Genomic DNA, 18,371 nt, shown 5'->3' on the forward strand with positions numbered 1-18,371 from the left:
TGGACTATTTACCTTTATTTACTTAATCTTTTTTTCAATTTTGTATTTTTATGCATATCTTAATTCAATAACGTTATTAAACTATTTTTAGAGGTACAATAGTTAATTTTAAAGTTAAAATATCAAAAGTCTTAGTGGTTTAGTTATTCGCATTGTTCATTCAGGTGCCATACCATACTGTTAGAGTTTAACAATAAAAATAATAGAATTGGGGTTTTAAGTCAGTCTAGTTAGATTGTGTTTGTGAAATGAATTTAACCTGAACAATTAGCAACTGAATTATTTAGGAAATATTCACTTTCATCCTACTAATGAAAAGATACATTACATGCCATCAATATGCACTTTAGTATTCTGCTTCCAGTAAGCACAGTGAAAAAACAAAGTCAATTGAGTTTTCTGATCTGAATTACAATAATCACAAGTACAGTTTATATTTAACACACATTTCCACATGCACTTTTAAGTTAACTATTCAGGGTAGATACTGTGTAGTATTTAATAGACGTATACAGAATCTATATACACACCCAAGTATGTACAGATATGTGATCTACTAGTGTAAGTAAATAGGAGTAAAAACATGTATGTTAATTTTTCAAAAGTCATTGTTTTGAACATTGCTGTATGAACAGATAAACAGTATTGGATAAAAGGAGAAAAATAAATGATATCATCGATGCCAGAGACTGTATGTCAAGGCTGTATGCCACAGACTGTTTGAGTTTACAAGGAGCATTTGAAGGCAGCATCCACAACTGAAGCCAATTGTTCCTCAGCAGAGGTTTGTAACACAGCAAGACTGACAATCAAATGCTATTACTGATATCATTAAACAAAGAGAAACACAAAAACATTCATTTCAGAATTTTATCTTTAATAATTTCCCAAGATGTCAATATATTTTGAATCTAAATATTTTAAAGCTATAAAACATAAAGCATGTATTTTTTTATCATCTACTTATACAAAATCAATTTTAATGCTGAAACAGGAGTGTGAGGGGAATCATCACTATACAAAAACATCTGATCATATTTCATTTATTGTATCTGGACAAATGAAGCATGTTGAAATATGTCACATAATGACACAATATGCCAACACACAATGCCATAATGAACAACATCATTTGATTTTTCACTTTACAATAGCGCTTTTAAAACTCAAAGGCTTGAACTAGTGAACAACAAAGCATTATCTTACATCACAGGATAAGCAAACTGCTTCACGGGCGGCTGTTTTAAAAGTGCTGAAAAAGGAGGATCAAATGAATTAGTAAAAAATAACCACTGTTCCTGGTGAATTCTGTAGGAGATAGATAGATAGATAGATAAAAATCAAATAATTATGCACATGGGGCAAATTTTGAAAGGTCACATAATGATGGGTGATTTTTTCAAACACAACTTATGGATAACCATTATCAGTATGTTCATTAGGCATCTTTGGCAGTAAATCTGATTTACTGGAGTATATCAAAGTGATGGGCTTAACGAGGGTATCACACATGAGGAGTATATGAACAGAAAATCCATATATGGAGTCATTAATGTCCAAAATGTCATTACAGTTGGGCTGCTGCTATTTAAAATCATCTCTGACCCTGACAACAAAATGAACAAAATAAAACTAAAGATTAAGAAAAATACACAAAGCCATCAAGACACCTGTTTTCATGGTCAAAGCCCCAGCGGCAACCAACAGCTACAATTCAATATCTGTGCTTTAATTTAACCCACAATCCACATGTGAACTGGTTTGTGAAAATGTTAGATTAATGTAGATTCTCAACCACAGAGGGGACTCTATCATGACATTATATTACAAGAGATCACAAACAGAGTTAACAGCTCTCTTTTGCACAGGCAGCACACAGCATGTTACTGCTCCTTGTGATTTTATATATATATATGATTTATTGTTTATGTTTATGTACACACCCCTATACAAAGTACAGCTATATCTCATATCATTTATACACAAGTCCAATCTCAGTGGCTTTTTAGTACAGTGGGATTTACCTCATGTAATGCAGAAAAAAGAAGTGACAGATTTATAGTCTTTCTGGATGATGGTGAGAACTAAACACAGAGGACCAGCAGTACCCATAAAACATAGCAGCAATGACCCTAAACATCCCTAAGTCCACAAAAATATATAACCATACTGTTTCAGTGGCGCTCGCTGGGTATACATCATGGCAAGATGCCAAACTTAATATAAGAATGATCCTTCTACGGTCTGAATACTTGTTTATCAATCATATCAATAATAATTACAAGATGTATATCAGTCCTATAGTTACACACACCAGAGATGTACGCTGAAGAGTAAAATGTTTGCAGAGGAAGAACATAGCACACCTAAATTTACTTTCCTAACTCTACAAAGTGTTAGTGTACAGACATCTGGACACTAGATTGTGCGTTAGTTCGTGTAAGAAGACAGCAGGCCTTTTTATGCTATGGAGGACCAAACCTCAACCTGAAAAAAAACATTTAATTCAGAGGCGAACACCACCTGTCATCTCCCATTACAGCTACACAAGGCAATTTCACACGCTGGCAGCTCCAGATGATAGTGAGGACAAAGTGGAAAACTTTTAACACAGAGAAACCCCGATAACATAAACATGTGAACTGATCTGAACTACTCCAGAAGATTTATTTCACAGAAGAGTAGCGCTTTCTCTGGACAGAGCACAATCACGGCTGTAAAGAAGAACTTTTTATTACACTTCGGCTGCAGTTTCCTATGGGCACAGAAGATTTCCTGTCTATACACTAAGTCAGAATTTACATTAAAACTGTTGCCCAGTGCAGCTTCAGCATCCGCCAACACAAATCTAATCACAGCCTACTTCACGAAATACATCAGGTTGTGGTTTGGACTGCATGAACCAGCCTAGTGAGAGCAAAAACAGAGACAGGTTGAGCAAAGAGAGAACAGACCGTTGCAAACACAGACCGGTGGTAACCTGACTAAAACAGTCATGCATCACACACAAAACACAGATGAAAAGAAGAAATATCAAGGCTCGCGCTAACACAATAGGAGGAAAAAGAAAGGACTAGTGGAGTGCATCACAATTACAGAGAACAGGTGGAAAAGATGTTGTTCGGGTGACAGGTCTGGAGATAATGAGGGAAAAGTACATTCATGCGAGTTGACCAACTCAACTTATTGAGCTGCTTGGATGGAAACTACTGAGACAAATGTTAAAGTGGAGGTATAATGGAGGACAAGAATAGCCTGGTCCTGGAGTGGATTTTACAGTTAAAGACAATAAAGGAAGCCGTTAACTAGTCACTGCTTCACCAACTTTATTTTAATGATATTCTGTATCTGTATGTTAATTTATTCAAGTTCTGAATCAAGTATGTTCACTGCCAGATATGGTCATAAAAATGGTATACAGTGTAGTTAATAATGAATAATGCTCTATGGTAATGCTTCCAACAAACGTTTCTGTAGGGGAGGGAACAACTTTTAGTGAAATCAAACATCTTCTGCTTTAGAGAAATAATGTAGAGATACCAATCTGTCACAAAATTAGGAAAATATAACCCCCTTTGATGGAGAAAGATGTCTGTGTGCACTAATGTGTACGCAAAGGGTTACACGCTTAAATAAGGTTAAACTGAGGAGTGCTGTCAGCAACGATGCTGCTTTTAACGGAGACACACAACGCCTAGCTTAGGTTATTGTGTGCTTGTTTGAATGCATCTGTGTACAGTAATTCTGCCTGTCGACCGGGAGTGCTTTCACCGCAACCCTGTCTGTGCATGTAGGTGCTCGCGTGCATGTGTGTGCGCTTCTCATCTGTACAGCGACCTTGTGTCTGTGTGTGTTCTTTCTTGAACTGAGCATGACTACAGCTGTCCCTAAACCAACATTATAACTAACGAGGCTGGTTCCCATCTACAGTTCCCATCGTCTCCTCTTTGCAAAGCCCCTCTCTGGGCCCACATTTCTCCCCTTCTTAACCCACGCCAAGGCCCCCCAATGGCCCCTAAAGGCCCCGTCTCCCTCCACTCCACTCCCACCAATTACTGGAGCTCCTTCATCCTGTTGAGGGCAGAGCCAGCCTGAAACCACTCGATCTGCGTCTCATTGAAGGTGTGATTTAGAGAGATTGACTCCTGGCTGCCATCGCTGTGCTTGATCACTGCTGTAAGGGGCTGGGGGAGGACCCAGGAGGCAAATGAGATCACATGTCATTCATCTATCCAGTTTTTCTTCAAACATAATGTTAAGAGAAACTAGCGGATCAATGTTTCTTTAGTGCCAAAGATTGCTCACCTTGCCGGGAGCAAAGGATTTCAGTCCAGTGATTGAAATCTTGTCATCGGGGCGAATTTTGTCGTAGTCCTGGGGGTCAGCAAAAGTCAGAGGCAGCAAGCCCTGCTTCTTCAGGTTGGTCTCTGTGAGTAGAGAGAAAAAGAGAGACATATCAGAGAAAACAGCAAAACACATACTGTACTTCCATCAGGTAACCAGAGAAGAGCTCTTTGTCTGACAGGACCATATCTGTTACACAGAAATACAAGGTCATGGAGAATGATGCATGCGAGTATGTGTGTCAGGTTGTTATTGGTTGCCCCATTTCTCATGATGAATTAGATGTTCCATTTACACTAAATTTCTCACTGTTGGAAATCTTTTTCATGAAGACTTAATGATGTTGAAAGCTTGTAAACTACACACAACAGCATTTATTTTGTGTTTCTCTGGAGGTTCTTAAGAAACACATCCAGCCTCCTATATGCAACAAACTGGGACTAATGGACTGTGCTTATAACTTTTCTCGCTGTGCCCTGAATCTTACCATGGATTCTGGCAAAGCTCTTGACGATGATGGCGCGTCCTCCAAGGTGTCGTGGCTCCAGGGCAGCATGCTCTCTGCTGGACCCTTCCCCATAGTTCTCGTCTCCAACCACCACCCAGTTCTCTCCATTGGCCTGGATTATAAAGTAAACAATGACAAAGGAAATGTTTAAACTGCTGAGGACAGAGTAGACAACGTACTAAGGAAATTGGTTGCTTGGGAAAATATGCAACACAAATAAGAATTTTGTCTAGTGCTTTTTTAGCACTAGCATACAGCATGCTACAGAATCTACACTCAGTTGCCAGTTTAATGGGTACACCAATCTACAGTCCTGCAATAATCACACATTCATGAAGCTAAGAATGTTCTGTTTTTGTTGAAACTGTTTTGATTCAACTTCACGATCAGTTTGTGGTGCTGTTACCTGTTACACTGACAGGTGTTTCTACTATAAGGTCAAACCCATTTACACCAGTGAGAGTAAACTAAATATCAGAAACACTTTTCTGTACAACACTATACAGCACCAAAAAAACACCTCCATGGCGGTAGGATCTATTGCAGGACTGTTGTATGAGACTGCATTAGTTTAGAGCTCGGTATACCTATTAAACAAGCACCGGAGTGCATGTGTGCCATTCAAATCAACGTAATGTAGAGATATAAAAGAAGTCATCAACTGTCAAACTCACCTTGTAGTGGCGGGCCACATCGGGAACACCTCCGTACTCTCCTGTCAGCTGGTTCTTGACTTTGTTAACGGCATCATTCTCAATGTTGACCGCGCCGATCAGCAGATTGTTGGAGATGTTGTCCAGGTGGCCGCGGAATTTCAGCCAGGGCCCAGCAGCACTGATGTGGTCAGTGGTGCACTTCCCCTTCACCTACAGCAGCAGAGGAACAGAGAGGAAGGGGATGGAGAAGGAGATAGAGGAGAAGGAAATAAATTAATCAATGGCTATTTAATGCTACACCATTTATAGAATTAAGTGGAGTTTTAATCACCTTTTTGCAAACAGATGGGCCTTCAGTATTAGTAAAGCTAAAGAGAAGAAATTATTCCCATTCCTCCTTGAAAGAATAAGATTTTTCTTACTGTCCACAAATCCCATTAAAATTCCCAATTTTCCTACAGAAGACATAAATCTGGTCAGGGATATATGGTTCCATATATAAAACATCTGCACACTCTAGTTACTGTATTTAGCAAATGTTACCCAACAGGAGGAAACAGTGCATTTGTTGGGGTCTATTTTCAGCCAAGGATTGATCCACATTTGGTGCACTGAGTATTTCCGGCAGCAGGACGGTGTGTGTGGGACTGACTCAAAATAAACTACAGTGTGTGTCTTCATTGTAATGAAGGAACATGTCATCCAGTTCAACAGTGTGGCTCATTGATGTGTTTTTAATTGTTTCGGACAACAGTGGAGCTCTATGGCACAGAAGAATAAGATGTATAGGCCTTACTTCTTAGTAACATTAGTTCATTGTTAGTTTTGGTCTGAGTTGTGTCTCTGCTGTTTTTTTGGCTCACCCTGTGCCCTTCAGCTCTACTAGCTCTCCCTTAAGCCACAAGCAGATTTTCAGGTGCAATTGTGTAGCATTCTGGCTCAGACAAATGTGGTGTATGTATGCAACAAAACGGCAAGAGTTAAAATATCACAGAATCGATACACACGAGCCACAAGGTTAATAGGAGCTAATTAAAGTTAATTCACATTTCTTTTCTCAACCACATCTTTGGTACTTCAGACATAAGGTGAGAGCACCACACACACATCTAGAGAGCCAAATAGTGAACAAAAAATAAACTTGTAGAAAATAAACACAATTATGATTCTTAGAAAGAATTAATAGAAAAATAAACAACATGCATGTTTGAAAACTGTGGCAGCGTCTGGCTAGTTCACAATGAGGTGAAGACACATCTCTGGACTGCTTGAACTAAAGTAGAGGACCCATATTGATGGGCATAAACACAGATTATGTGCCAACCTGAGGGTTTTAGTCTAAGATCCAGTACATTTGTCTGAGACAGGCAATCCAGACTTGTAACCTGCACCACAACCCTTACTTACACATCCACCACAACCTTCCTTCCATTTCCTGCTCACCTTGATGAGGATCCTCATGTTCTCCAGGTCTTTTCCATGCCACTTGTCAAAGGGCTCCAGCAGCTGCAGGCGGTTGCTGGAGGGGCTCACACTCACCTGAACAACATGAAATCACGGTAAGACCTAAAGGTTCTTTCAAGACTGTTTTCAAAGGATAGTGGGGCTGACAGCGTCCAGATCAATTTCATTTGAACACCAAAAACATTTTCTGTCTGAACAACTGTCACTACACATTTATGTCTAAACAAGCCTTGATCATGCTGTTAATTTACACGTGCTTACTTCTTCATGTACTGGTTCAAAGTCTCATTGGGTTATGAGTCTGTTTCATTAGTATATGCTGCTTTCTGGATTGTCGAGATTAGATATCGGTAATGAAAATCACCTGGACTGAGCTGCTCTCAGCCGGTGGGTACTGGTAAGTGTCCTGGCCCGGGTCGAAGTCTTTGGAGGGGAGCTCGTCACCGGTTGGAGGTTCCAGCTTGAACTTCTCTCCGTTAGGAGCGGTCAGGTAGTCAGTCTCAGGGTTAAAGTCGAGGGTCCCGGCGATGGCCAAGGCAGTGACAATCTACATTGAATCACATAATAGGCATTTAGCCCACAGTAACAGTGAAATGTGGGTGCAAATGTCAAAATACATGAATAATAATTTAGTTTTAATTGTCTGTCTATTGATGCCCATGTAACTATGAATCACTGAGCTGATATTCAACCTGCAATGCCTCTTACCTCAGGAGAGGTGACAAAAGCATGAGTAGCTGGGTTAGCATCATTCCTTGCAGTGAAGTTTCTGTTAAAGGACGTGACAATAGTGTTCTTCTCTCCTTTTTTCACGTCCTTCCTGAAAAAAGTAAAAACCGGGAGGATGTTAGTATGATGCGCATTGAGCCACCTGTTTCAAATCAATTTACAAGACTACTACTAGTAATTCATTATATCCAACAATACGGGTGTTGGAACAAACACACCATCCTAAAAATAAATATTCACATTTCATTTAATGGAAACCTAGTCATAAGTTTTCCCTCCCTTTCCTTTCCAGTTTCATGAGCCAGTTTTGGTAAAGAGGAAATACTGATCTGAAAGTAGTGCCAGATAAAAGGTCACCAATGTTGTCAGAAATCATCTCCTGGGGAATACTATAATGTGACCAGTGGTTGTCGAGGTCTTGTACTTTGGACCAAAGTGTTGGCAGAACAGACTAATGAACAGCTGTGACCCACAATTAATCTTTACAAATTAGGTGCACACCTGTCCCACTGTCCAATGCAGGGGCCACAAGCATTGGCGAGTACGACTCCACCAACATCACTTAGGATCTTGGCCTGAAAGAGGAGAGACAGCATGGATTTGAAGAAATCAGTTCCCCCCACACAAAATTGTATATTTGCCTAAAAACCTGCTGGAAAAAAAAAGACTGGGAGAAAAAATCCACGTGATATGGATCTCTCTAAATGTTGGTGAGATTCTGACTCACATATCCATCCCTTTCGATAGTGGCACGGATCTGTTCAGAACCAGGGGTGACCGTGAACTGGGCCTTGCACTTCAGACCTTTATCTAGAGCCTGCTTGGCCAGAGAGGCCGCTCTACCCATGTCCTCGTAGCTCGAGTTGGTGCAGCTGCCGATCAGACCTGCAAGAGACAAGTTTTATGTTTGTAAGAGGAGAACAAGGAAACTAACGTGAGGAAGTGTACAGTTACAGTGGCAGTTTTAATAACACATCTTGCATTTGAACAAGACACAAAAGACAAGCAAGTCTGTAATTATATATATTTGTTTCATCATAATTATACTCTACTCATTCTGTCAATGACTGGAAATCTACTGCGCTCAGCACTTGTTCTGATATCCACTTTTTAAGATCACATGACAGGGGTGTAAATGTGATCTGATCATATGTGCTCAATAACACAGCTAGTAAGAACAAAGAAGAGCAAGAAATATCAAATTTCATTAGACAAAGCATAAAAAACAATTGTAAGATAATACAGCTGTGTCACATATACTGACCAACTTTAACCTCCAGGGGCCAGCCGCTCTTCTTAGCTATAGCTCCGATATCAGACACAGGGTGGGCCAGGTCAGGGGTGAAGGGCCCGTTGATATGGGGCTTCAACTGGTATAGGAGGAGAGAAACAAGGCACAGTAAAGGACATAATTTGGGTTGTCTTTGCATATATGCTATAAATATTGTTTTTCTAAGGAGGAATGCTGATAAGGCCGTAAATGGCCTGCACCATCATAACCACATGATACAGAACAAGACAAAGCAGAAGTGTGTGACTACATGAGAAGTTGGTGCCGTAGTGCTTTTAGTGGACACCACTTGAAATCACCCCAGGAAAGCTTTTACTCAACATAAGCTATATTTGGTAGGTCAGTGATCATGAATCTGTACGTTTTTGCTTTACTGCCCAACTTCAGCACCTCGGTCATTCATCAAGCTAATGAATGTTTCAGTAAGCAGGTTTCTAGGTTGAAATGCTAGTCTTAACATAGCACACATATTTCAGCAGCAAGGTGCTTCAAAATATAATCAAATCATCTACTTTATAACTTAATAATGCTGTAACTCCTGACTTCCTGTGTCCATACACAGACTGATGTCACATGACAAAATAACAACATAGTCAGCCTCATACCACGTATAATGGTGGTAGGATGTACAGTGTGTCCCAAATCCATACTACATCTTAATTTTATCAATTCTGTAAAGTATGTTGATATTTTGTATACTAACTGCTAAACCAGTGTACTATGACAATTAGCATGTAAAGATTTAGTATTTATGGATTTGGGACATATCAGATAATAATTTCTTTCATTAAATGACTAATGTCAAGAAAAAGTGTTTTGACTCACCTCACTCAGGTTAATCTCAATGACCTGGTCATATTCACAGCCATTATCTGGGACCAAGTCATCTTTGAACTGATCAGCCACAGAGGCAATCTCTGAGAGGGGATGAAGAAGGAGACAACGTTAAAGGTAGGACACAGTGAATAAAGACTAAACATACAGAGACTAACAGGAAGAGACTGACCTGCACGGCCAGTTTTGTCCATATACGTCCTCATGCGGTGGTTGTAGGGGAAGACGGATGTGGTGGCTCCAATCTCAGCACCCATGTTACAGATAGTGGCCATTCCTGAAAGATCAAAGTTACTGCATTAGTTGAAGAAATGTATTATCTATTCAAGCAAAATGTGGATGGTAGTTCCACATGGATCTGTGTTTGGACCAATACTATTCACCTTATATATGCTTCTTTTAGGCAATATTATTAGGAAACACTCCATGAACTTAACTTTCATTGTTATGCAGAGGATACCCAATCTATCGATCACGCCAGATGAAACCAATCAGTTAGCAGAAGTTCAAGTGTGCCTTAAGGAAGTAAAAACCTGGGTGACCTGCAATTTTCTGTTGTTAAACTCAGATAAAACTAAAGTTATTGTACTTGGCCTCACAAACCTCGGAGACGCATTGGCATCACCCTGGCCTCCAACACTACCGTGAGGAATCTCGGAGTTGCCTTTGATCAGGACATGTCCTTTAACTCCCACATAAAACAAACAAGTTTACGCATTTGTTACTTCTACGCTGGATGACTGCAATTCCTTAATAACGAGCTGCTCAAATAACATATCTACAGCTGATCCACAATGCTGCGGTATGTTTATTGACAAGAAAAGGAAAAATCATATTTCTCCTGTTTTAGATTCTCTGCACTGGCTCTTTGCAAAATCCAGAATATAATTTAAAAGAGGGGGGGTGGGGGTGGGGGGAGACGCAGCGGCAGACCAGCATCTAGACCAGCTCTATAGGAGAAGTGCCCTGAGATAACTTCAGTGATCAATTGGCATTGTATAAATAAAAATAAATTGTTGAAGATGCCATTGTTCTTCCTTTGTTCGATTTTAATATCTAAACACAGAGAATGTCTTTCATCAGCGTTTCCAAGTCTTGAAATGTAACTCATCCTTACCAGTGCAGGAGATGGAGTCAACTCCAGGCCCATGATACTCCACAATGGCGCCAGTGCCACCCTTCACAGTCAGGATGCCAGCCACCTTCAGGATGACATCTTTCGGAGACGTCCAGCCAGACAACGTTCCTATCAGCTTCACTCCAATCACCTGAAGGAAAAACGCACAAAGGCTAAAACAAACGTACAGATAGAGACATTTGTGGAGACATTTATTGGCTGTAAATTGAGTTGAAACTATTAATGAAAAGAAAAAAAAACATTTCGAAAACATATCAAATGTTAACTCACTTTGGGACATTTGAGCTCCCAAGGGATTCCAGCCATGACATCCACAGCGTCAGCTCCACCCACTCCAATACAGATGGCCCCCAGTCCACCGCCATTGGGAGTGTGGGAGTCTGTACCAATCAGCATCACTCCAGGATAGGCATAATTCTCCAGGATGATCTGTGCAAAGAAAGGGACATTCACAGTCAGTCACACATTTTTCCCTTGGGACTTCTTTAGACTACTGTTTGAAATGGACTACTTCTCTTGAAATGTCCTTTTCTGAAAGCGCTAGTCAAGATATTAATTATTATGGCACAAACATTGTTTGGCAGGAACTGCATGCTGATTCACTGCAGACAGTGTATGATGTACAAATCCTCTGACAAGAATTTATTAAAAAATCCCCTGCAGACATGTTTTAAGACACACACAAGTACTCCACTTTGAATAACAATTTGAGCCAGAGATGGTTCTTCCATTAAAAAAAGTACCATTATAAATACTGGTGTACTGTACCTGATGGATGATCCCTGATCCGGGTTTCCAGAAGCCAACTCCATATTTGGCACCAGCAGTTGCAAGAAAGTTGTACACTTCCTCGTTCACTTCCTGTGTTCGAGTAATTGGGGAAGAGTTAGGGCTTCTGTTGAAGACTAATATTTTTCATATATCATACATGAGTATCCTTGATGTAACCATAAAAGAATAAACTTGGGTGCACTTTATCCTGAATCCTTTTAGTCAACTCAGACTCCTGGAATCTGGTTAAGTCAGACAATTTGATCAAACAGTCGGATTTTGAACCAAACCATGGTATCTCCCTGTAGCCACAGAAAACTGTTTAAGGATGCTGCCTCCGCAACCACATGACACTTGCCTGAATTTGCATTGCCTTTGCACGGACAAAAACATTCTAATTAAAATGTTCAACAATTTTTTAAATAAATCTTAGCCAGTGAGTTCAAGACAACATACAATACTATCAGCTCAAAATATACTCCAATATATTGAGAAGTTATCTTAAAATTCAATTTTCCAGTATAAACACTACCTAAAATAGGAACTGGCTCTTGTTGCACTCATCAAGTTAATTGACAAAACTTTATAAGAAACTGAGCCAAAATCCAGAGGAGAAACATATAAGGCTGTAGAGTTTGTCAAAACGGCATCTTGCCAACACATTCAATAGTTTGTAGTTGGTATGAGATACACATTTTGCAAGTTTACAGATCCAGTGTTGGTATCTTTATGTACAGTCTATGGCAGGGGTCAGTAAATAAGTCTGGCATCTGCCTAATTTTTTCCAAGTCATTAGATGGCAGGCCAGAACATCATCAAGTGATCATTTATGATCCATCATTTACCGTGTGTCTCCTTAGCTCAGTGCACAGGACTCCCGTTCGAGGAGTGGTGTTCAATCCCTGCTTGCTGCTAGTATTTTTTTCCTACTTTTTCAACAAATTGATCAAGAAGAGATCGATTTACATCAAGCACAATTAAGCATGTGCAGGAGTGTGCATCCCGGTGATTGGTCCACATCAAGCTATGGAGCTTATTTTCATTTCCCCAGTATCTCTGGGCAGAGGAAATACCTGCTTTTCTCATTAAGGGAAATACAGCTTTATCAGAGATGTGTCAAGCAAGCCAGAGACTCTTTTGAATTTCCTTCAGAACTTTTCAAAGTAAAGCTCTCAATTAAACAGAACATAAAGTAGGCTTAGTGCTGCAAAAACGATCTCACGCTTTTATTTTGTAGGCAAAATCACTTTTACTGTCATGACTATCATTTTTCTTTTTTGCCGCTATCAAAGTAATCTAGCCACGAGCCAGATATTGCTGGTGGGCCAGCTTTGGCCCACGGGCTGCCTATTTGCGACCACTGGTCTATGGTATCAACTGTATCTCATTACATTACAAAAGTATCAAAGTACCAATTTTTTCTTCAGACAGTGGTAATGTGCAACTACTTGCAATGACTGTACCATAAAAATATATGTACAGTACATACAATACTCTATCCTTCTTCTCGCTGTCTGTCCTCACCTTAGCCCTCTGCAGGTCTTCAACCCCTCCGATCTGAGCCTCAATCAGATGATCACAGTGGATGGTGGAGGGAACGGCCACCTTGGGCAGACCACTGCTGATGAACTGAAGCATCGCCATCTGAGCTGTGGCATCCTGCATAGCCACGCGGTCTGGACGCAGGCGCAGATAGGTGCGGCCGCGGTCGATCTCCTGCCCTGCTGGATCATCCAGGTGACCGTACACAATCTTCTCCGACAGAGTGAGAGGCCTGTTGAGCCTGATGGGGTGGATTAATGGAAAGATGTGGTTGAAATTGTGATGTGTGTTGAACACTGAGTGTTTGTACCGTTCAGATACAATAAATATGAACAATAATAATAAAAATAGATGTAATTCTTGTCTGTCCTTTATTTCACCCATTGCCAATAAACATGGAAAAGCCCTGAACACCAACATAACTATGGTTCATCATGAACAGCTAACTGTTGATCTAATAGTCCTAATAGTCAACAACCACACAAAAGGCCTTTTCTATTCCTGGATTACGGCATGTGGTAAGGTCAAGACCAGGTCATCCAACATTAGCTCAGAGGGCTCTGCTGGCCCTGACAAGTCTACACTGTAAATGTCACAAGATTTACTGTGCAGCTGCACAAACACCATAAACACCAGTCATTCCTCATGAGCCAAACTGCAATCAACAAGGACTCTGTGTATGTTCATGTGCATTTCAGAGAAGGGAAACTACTGACCTCCTGCGTACAATGTTGATGTTCTCGTGCATCTTCTCATAGTTAATACTGGAGTCGGGCTCAAAGCGGCTCATGGCCACCTTGGCCTTGGCGCTAAAGGCTGCGGAGACATGAAATCGCCTTGCCCCGGTTCCAAAGGCCAGCTAGAGGAATAACACCATAAACAAAGTTTATTTTACTGTTGAGGACTAACACATTGCATTTTGATTTACATATTAACTACGCAGAAGAAGAGGAAGAGAGGCAGCTAAATTATGCAAGAATGTGAGGATAGTTAAAACATAACCTTGAAAGTGGCACCAGTAAAAAGACATAAGAAGAATCCTCCATTTTGGTCACATTGACTTCAGATCAGAAAGGGAACTTTGAATGCCCCGAGCTACAAGTTCAGGAACAGACCCAAATGTGATATAATTCAAAGTCTCTGTTATTCTGTTGATTTTATCCCACTGTGCTCCGGCTACACCAGCTGCCCAAAATGCCCCACTGGACTCTTTCTAACATAAGACTTTGCCACGTAAATAACAGCAAATTGTTTAAAACATATCTACACAGACAGTGTGCTTCAGCCAACAAAGATAGTGGAGACACTTTGGGTCCAAAGCTTTCTTGCTTTGCCTCCATTTTAGCAAAAAATGTTTTTGCTGGTAATAAAAACAGGCTGTCCAAACCTTCCTGCTACAACAACAGACTGACACTTATCTCTTTGTAGACACTATATAAAGCATTGCAAGATCTTTGTAATAAAAGTAATGTACTTAAAGTGTGCAATGTACAGTTTTATTATTTAGTAAAATACATTACATACACAAATATTGCATAAATATTCTGTCAGAAACCCAATATTAGACCGAATTGGAAATGCAACTGATTTAGAAATTTAATCAGGACACTGTGTCATGTTTCTGAGGCATTTTTATTAGTTGATGACGTCTTTTGCTACTGCCTGAAAAATAAGCCATTGTAGGATTGGATTTAAAACCTGCCATACGGGATCCTAGGCCAGCTTTGTTCATTTGTTTAATATTAGTCCTTTTGTGTTGATTTTCAGTCACTGTGCTCAGAGAAAATTGGGTGAAAGTTTATACAGCTCATATTGCAGGGTTTAGCCTCACTGACAGTCTGAGTGGATTCAACACTCCCCTACGCTGTTAACTATGCATGAGCACTAGAGGTACACACATACTGTCTATAAAATCAGTATTGTAACAATTACAGCACCGTAATGCCTGTACTTGTCATCTGTAAATCAATTACTTTGATTCAGATATTATGAGAGATACACTTAACAGCATGTACTTTGCATAGAAATCTGATATGATGCTACAGACAGCCTACGGTGACCGAATGATAATCATAAAATCATAAGCAATGTGATTGTCCAGTGTACACAAAGAGTACGCCTAAGCAAAGTAAACCAGAAGAGCACCAATAACAACAAACAAGATCTGTGTAAATAAACCATCAGCAGTGAAAAATGTTCCTATTCTCATGGCTCCAGAAAATGTTGCTTTTTTTCCAAAATAAGCTAAATATGGTCTGTTTGGTCTTTTTCAACTATTTCATAAGCGGTCATCATAGTCATACAAACTGTAATGTAATTAAAACAGGCCTATTAAACTGGAGGCCTGCAGGCCAACTCCGGCAGATCAGTTCTACAAATAAATAAAATTTGAAAATGGATGAAAAACATTAATCCAAATAACAATCTTTTTGCCATAATAAATCCTTCAAACAAGCAGAGCGCTCCTGTGTATACAAGAACAACCAATCATGAACATGCATTCCTTCTCTCACATGAACAGCATAAAAACAAATGCTTTGCATCATTGTTTGCATGTTGTCCTCATTTCATGTGAACCGGCTTTCTCTGTCATTGCCCAGTCAAAGAAGTGCAATCGCTCTCTTTAGTAGCCTAGGTGTGTAGCCTCAGCCTATCTGTGTTTTCTGATTAGTTTGAGTTAAAGAGAACTGCAAAATAGTGAGTGTATTTGGTGCAGGTTAGCTAATGTTTGTCTGTTTAAAATTAGTGAGATAGTTAGCCGAAGATGGAGAAGTAGGCAGAAAACATTATAAATGTTTACAGGATATGCTGCAATGTAGTAGATATGTCAGAATTGACCAAATTAGATGCCAAATAGTTGATATGATGTGTTGTAGAAAATTTGTTTTTATATTGGGGACAGTTTATGTTGCAAAGAAAATTAAATTAAGCACTTGGCCTAAATACACTAAACTGACACTGCAGTGTGGCATCACCATATGCCACCATGCTGAGTTTCGGTTTGTTTGAATGCATATGATTTATATAATGTCAACTCAATACAATGCTGTGCTACTGATCCAAATAATAAACTCAACATTTAATGGAAGACTGAGAACTGAGACAATGGTCTTATAAGAAAACTACTCTGGCAACCTTCAAAACTGGAAGAATCTCCATTACTAACGTTATGTGTAATTTAAAAGGTATATTCTCCCGCCTTGTACGATCCAATATAAACAGACTGTAGGTCAGGAGTGAAGTGCGCGTTAAGATAACTCTGTAACCTTGCGATCACCTTGCTAACTACAGGTCACAAAGGACCGTTTGCAGCCACTATTAAGCTGATGTTGACTGAACTCAATACTGTTATTAACAATAATACGATGTAATATTGGTTGCTGTCAGGTCGTGCGTGGTTTATAATCATTGCGTCGCGTCGCTGGTGGGAGTCGAACGAGGGCACCGTGACCTGACGGCTCGCTGCGCACTCTCCCCTACATCTACCCACTGTCGGTTCACCTTACGCGACGGCGGATGAACTACACGGTAGAACATATCTATTATCACATATGTACTCGATAGAAAGGCAGTTAAAAACTCTGTAAAAGTAAGATAACGTTTTCTTACCCGCAGTCTAGTGACAGTCAAACAGTAAGACGCCATTTTGTTCACTGACAAAGATGATTGTCGCCCTGGTATGACGTCACCGGCTTAAGCAGCTCGTTAGTTTATACTTTATTATACTGGGATTCTGGGGGAAACGAGGACTACTTTGTAACTCAAACTAACCATTCAATTAAACTAGAAGCCAAGGATGTAATACTACACTATGAAAACAAAAGTCTGAAAATCTGTAGGATGGTTAATTCACTTATCTTATTAGGTAAGTACCTCAGCCGTAAGTTCTCAAGATCCCGGCCATCACTCAAATTATTCAGAATAGAACTCCAAGTATTTTGAGTCTATCCAATTCATAAATTTATGAATCTTCATTATTATGACATTACTTTATTTAGTGCACCTTCTTTTTCTTTACCTTTATGATTTTGTTTAATTTATACATTTTTATATATTCACCGTGTTATATTATGATTTACTTCCAGAATTTCTATGTTGTTTTTTTTTACATGCATGTAGCACTTTCCATTATAATGATGTTTTATGATGAAAGGTGTTCTTAAACAGTGTTACTCTTCCTGCTGTGATGTCTAACCCTGTTATTATGTTGTCATTTAAATAAATGTTTTGAGAGAAAAACATTATACTTTATTATTGGAATAAATTAAAAAAGATATAATGTAATAAAACAAAGGCATTTTACAAAGATTTTACAAAACATATAATCTGTCACTTAATAAAACATGATGCACTGTGAGATTTAACTAGCCTACCCAGCATTATATAATATAGTTAGCTACACACAAAGTAGCCAGGACATAAAACCAGCTCCACCTCCACCTAATAAAATGTCAGTAGGACTAATGATAATCCACTTATACTTTAACAGGGGTCATTCTGCTGAATGTCCAGCACTTTAAATGTGGATACTATAAGTACATTTTACTACTAATACTTTTGTACTTCCACTTAAGTAAATTAATGCAGGACTTTAATCAACTATTTTTATAGTGTAGTATTGTTACTTTTCTCAATACTTCTTCCACCACGGGAACTACACCATATAGGCTAGGCTTTCTTTAATACATAACGTATAATATAATATGATATAGGGCCTACATAAGACTACGCTTTAGATTAATGCATAAAAAACATTTACATAGCTCTGGCTGGAGGACAGTATTGAAGAAAACAAATATTAAAATGTGTTTGGACATTTTTATAGGCTTTGTTCCCTTAATGTGTAATTTTCAAAACAAGTAGACAAACTAGTTAAATTTTGGTTAAATTTTATCCATGTCTGAGATTAATAGTCAAGTGATGAAGTAAAAATGCTTAAATGTAGTCATAGGACAAACATTTGAATTTGTTTGTTTCAAAATTCCCATCCACAATATCGATTCTGTACCGATGTTGGCTGTTCTGTTGTGTAAAATATGGCTACCCAATATGTTCGTGTAATGCATATGGTTAAAAATGTTATTAATGTTGTTT

General features: G+C 39.2%; 1 protein-coding gene across 1 annotated transcript; it reads right to left on the reverse strand.

Moving 5' to 3' along the window:
• Positions 1–1,027: 1,027 nt before the first annotated feature.
• LOC123985593 (aconitate hydratase, mitochondrial-like) lies at positions 1,028–16,955 on the reverse strand. The gene is made up of 18 exons (XM_046073241.1): positions 16,887–16,955; positions 13,994–14,136; positions 13,260–13,518; positions 11,733–11,825; positions 11,235–11,393; positions 10,944–11,094; positions 9,999–10,103; positions 9,818–9,909; positions 8,966–9,071; positions 8,429–8,586; positions 8,203–8,276; positions 7,681–7,792; positions 7,337–7,519; positions 6,952–7,047; positions 5,527–5,718; positions 4,832–4,964; positions 4,306–4,427; positions 1,028–4,184 (listed from the first exon to the last, which is right to left on the reverse strand). The coding sequence occupies exons 1-18, from the start codon at positions 16,920–16,922 to the stop codon at positions 4,053–4,055; spliced, it is 2,346 nt and encodes a 781-aa protein (XP_045929197.1). The 5' UTR covers positions 16,923–16,955; the 3' UTR covers positions 1,028–4,052.
• Positions 16,956–18,371: the final 1,416 nt, after the last annotated feature.

The sequence above is a fragment of the Micropterus dolomieu genome, linkage group LG02, assembly GCF_021292245.1.
Source record: "Micropterus dolomieu isolate WLL.071019.BEF.003 ecotype Adirondacks linkage group LG02, ASM2129224v1, whole genome shotgun sequence".
In the NCBI taxonomy this organism is placed as follows: domain Eukaryota; kingdom Metazoa; phylum Chordata; class Actinopteri; order Centrarchiformes; family Centrarchidae; genus Micropterus; species Micropterus dolomieu.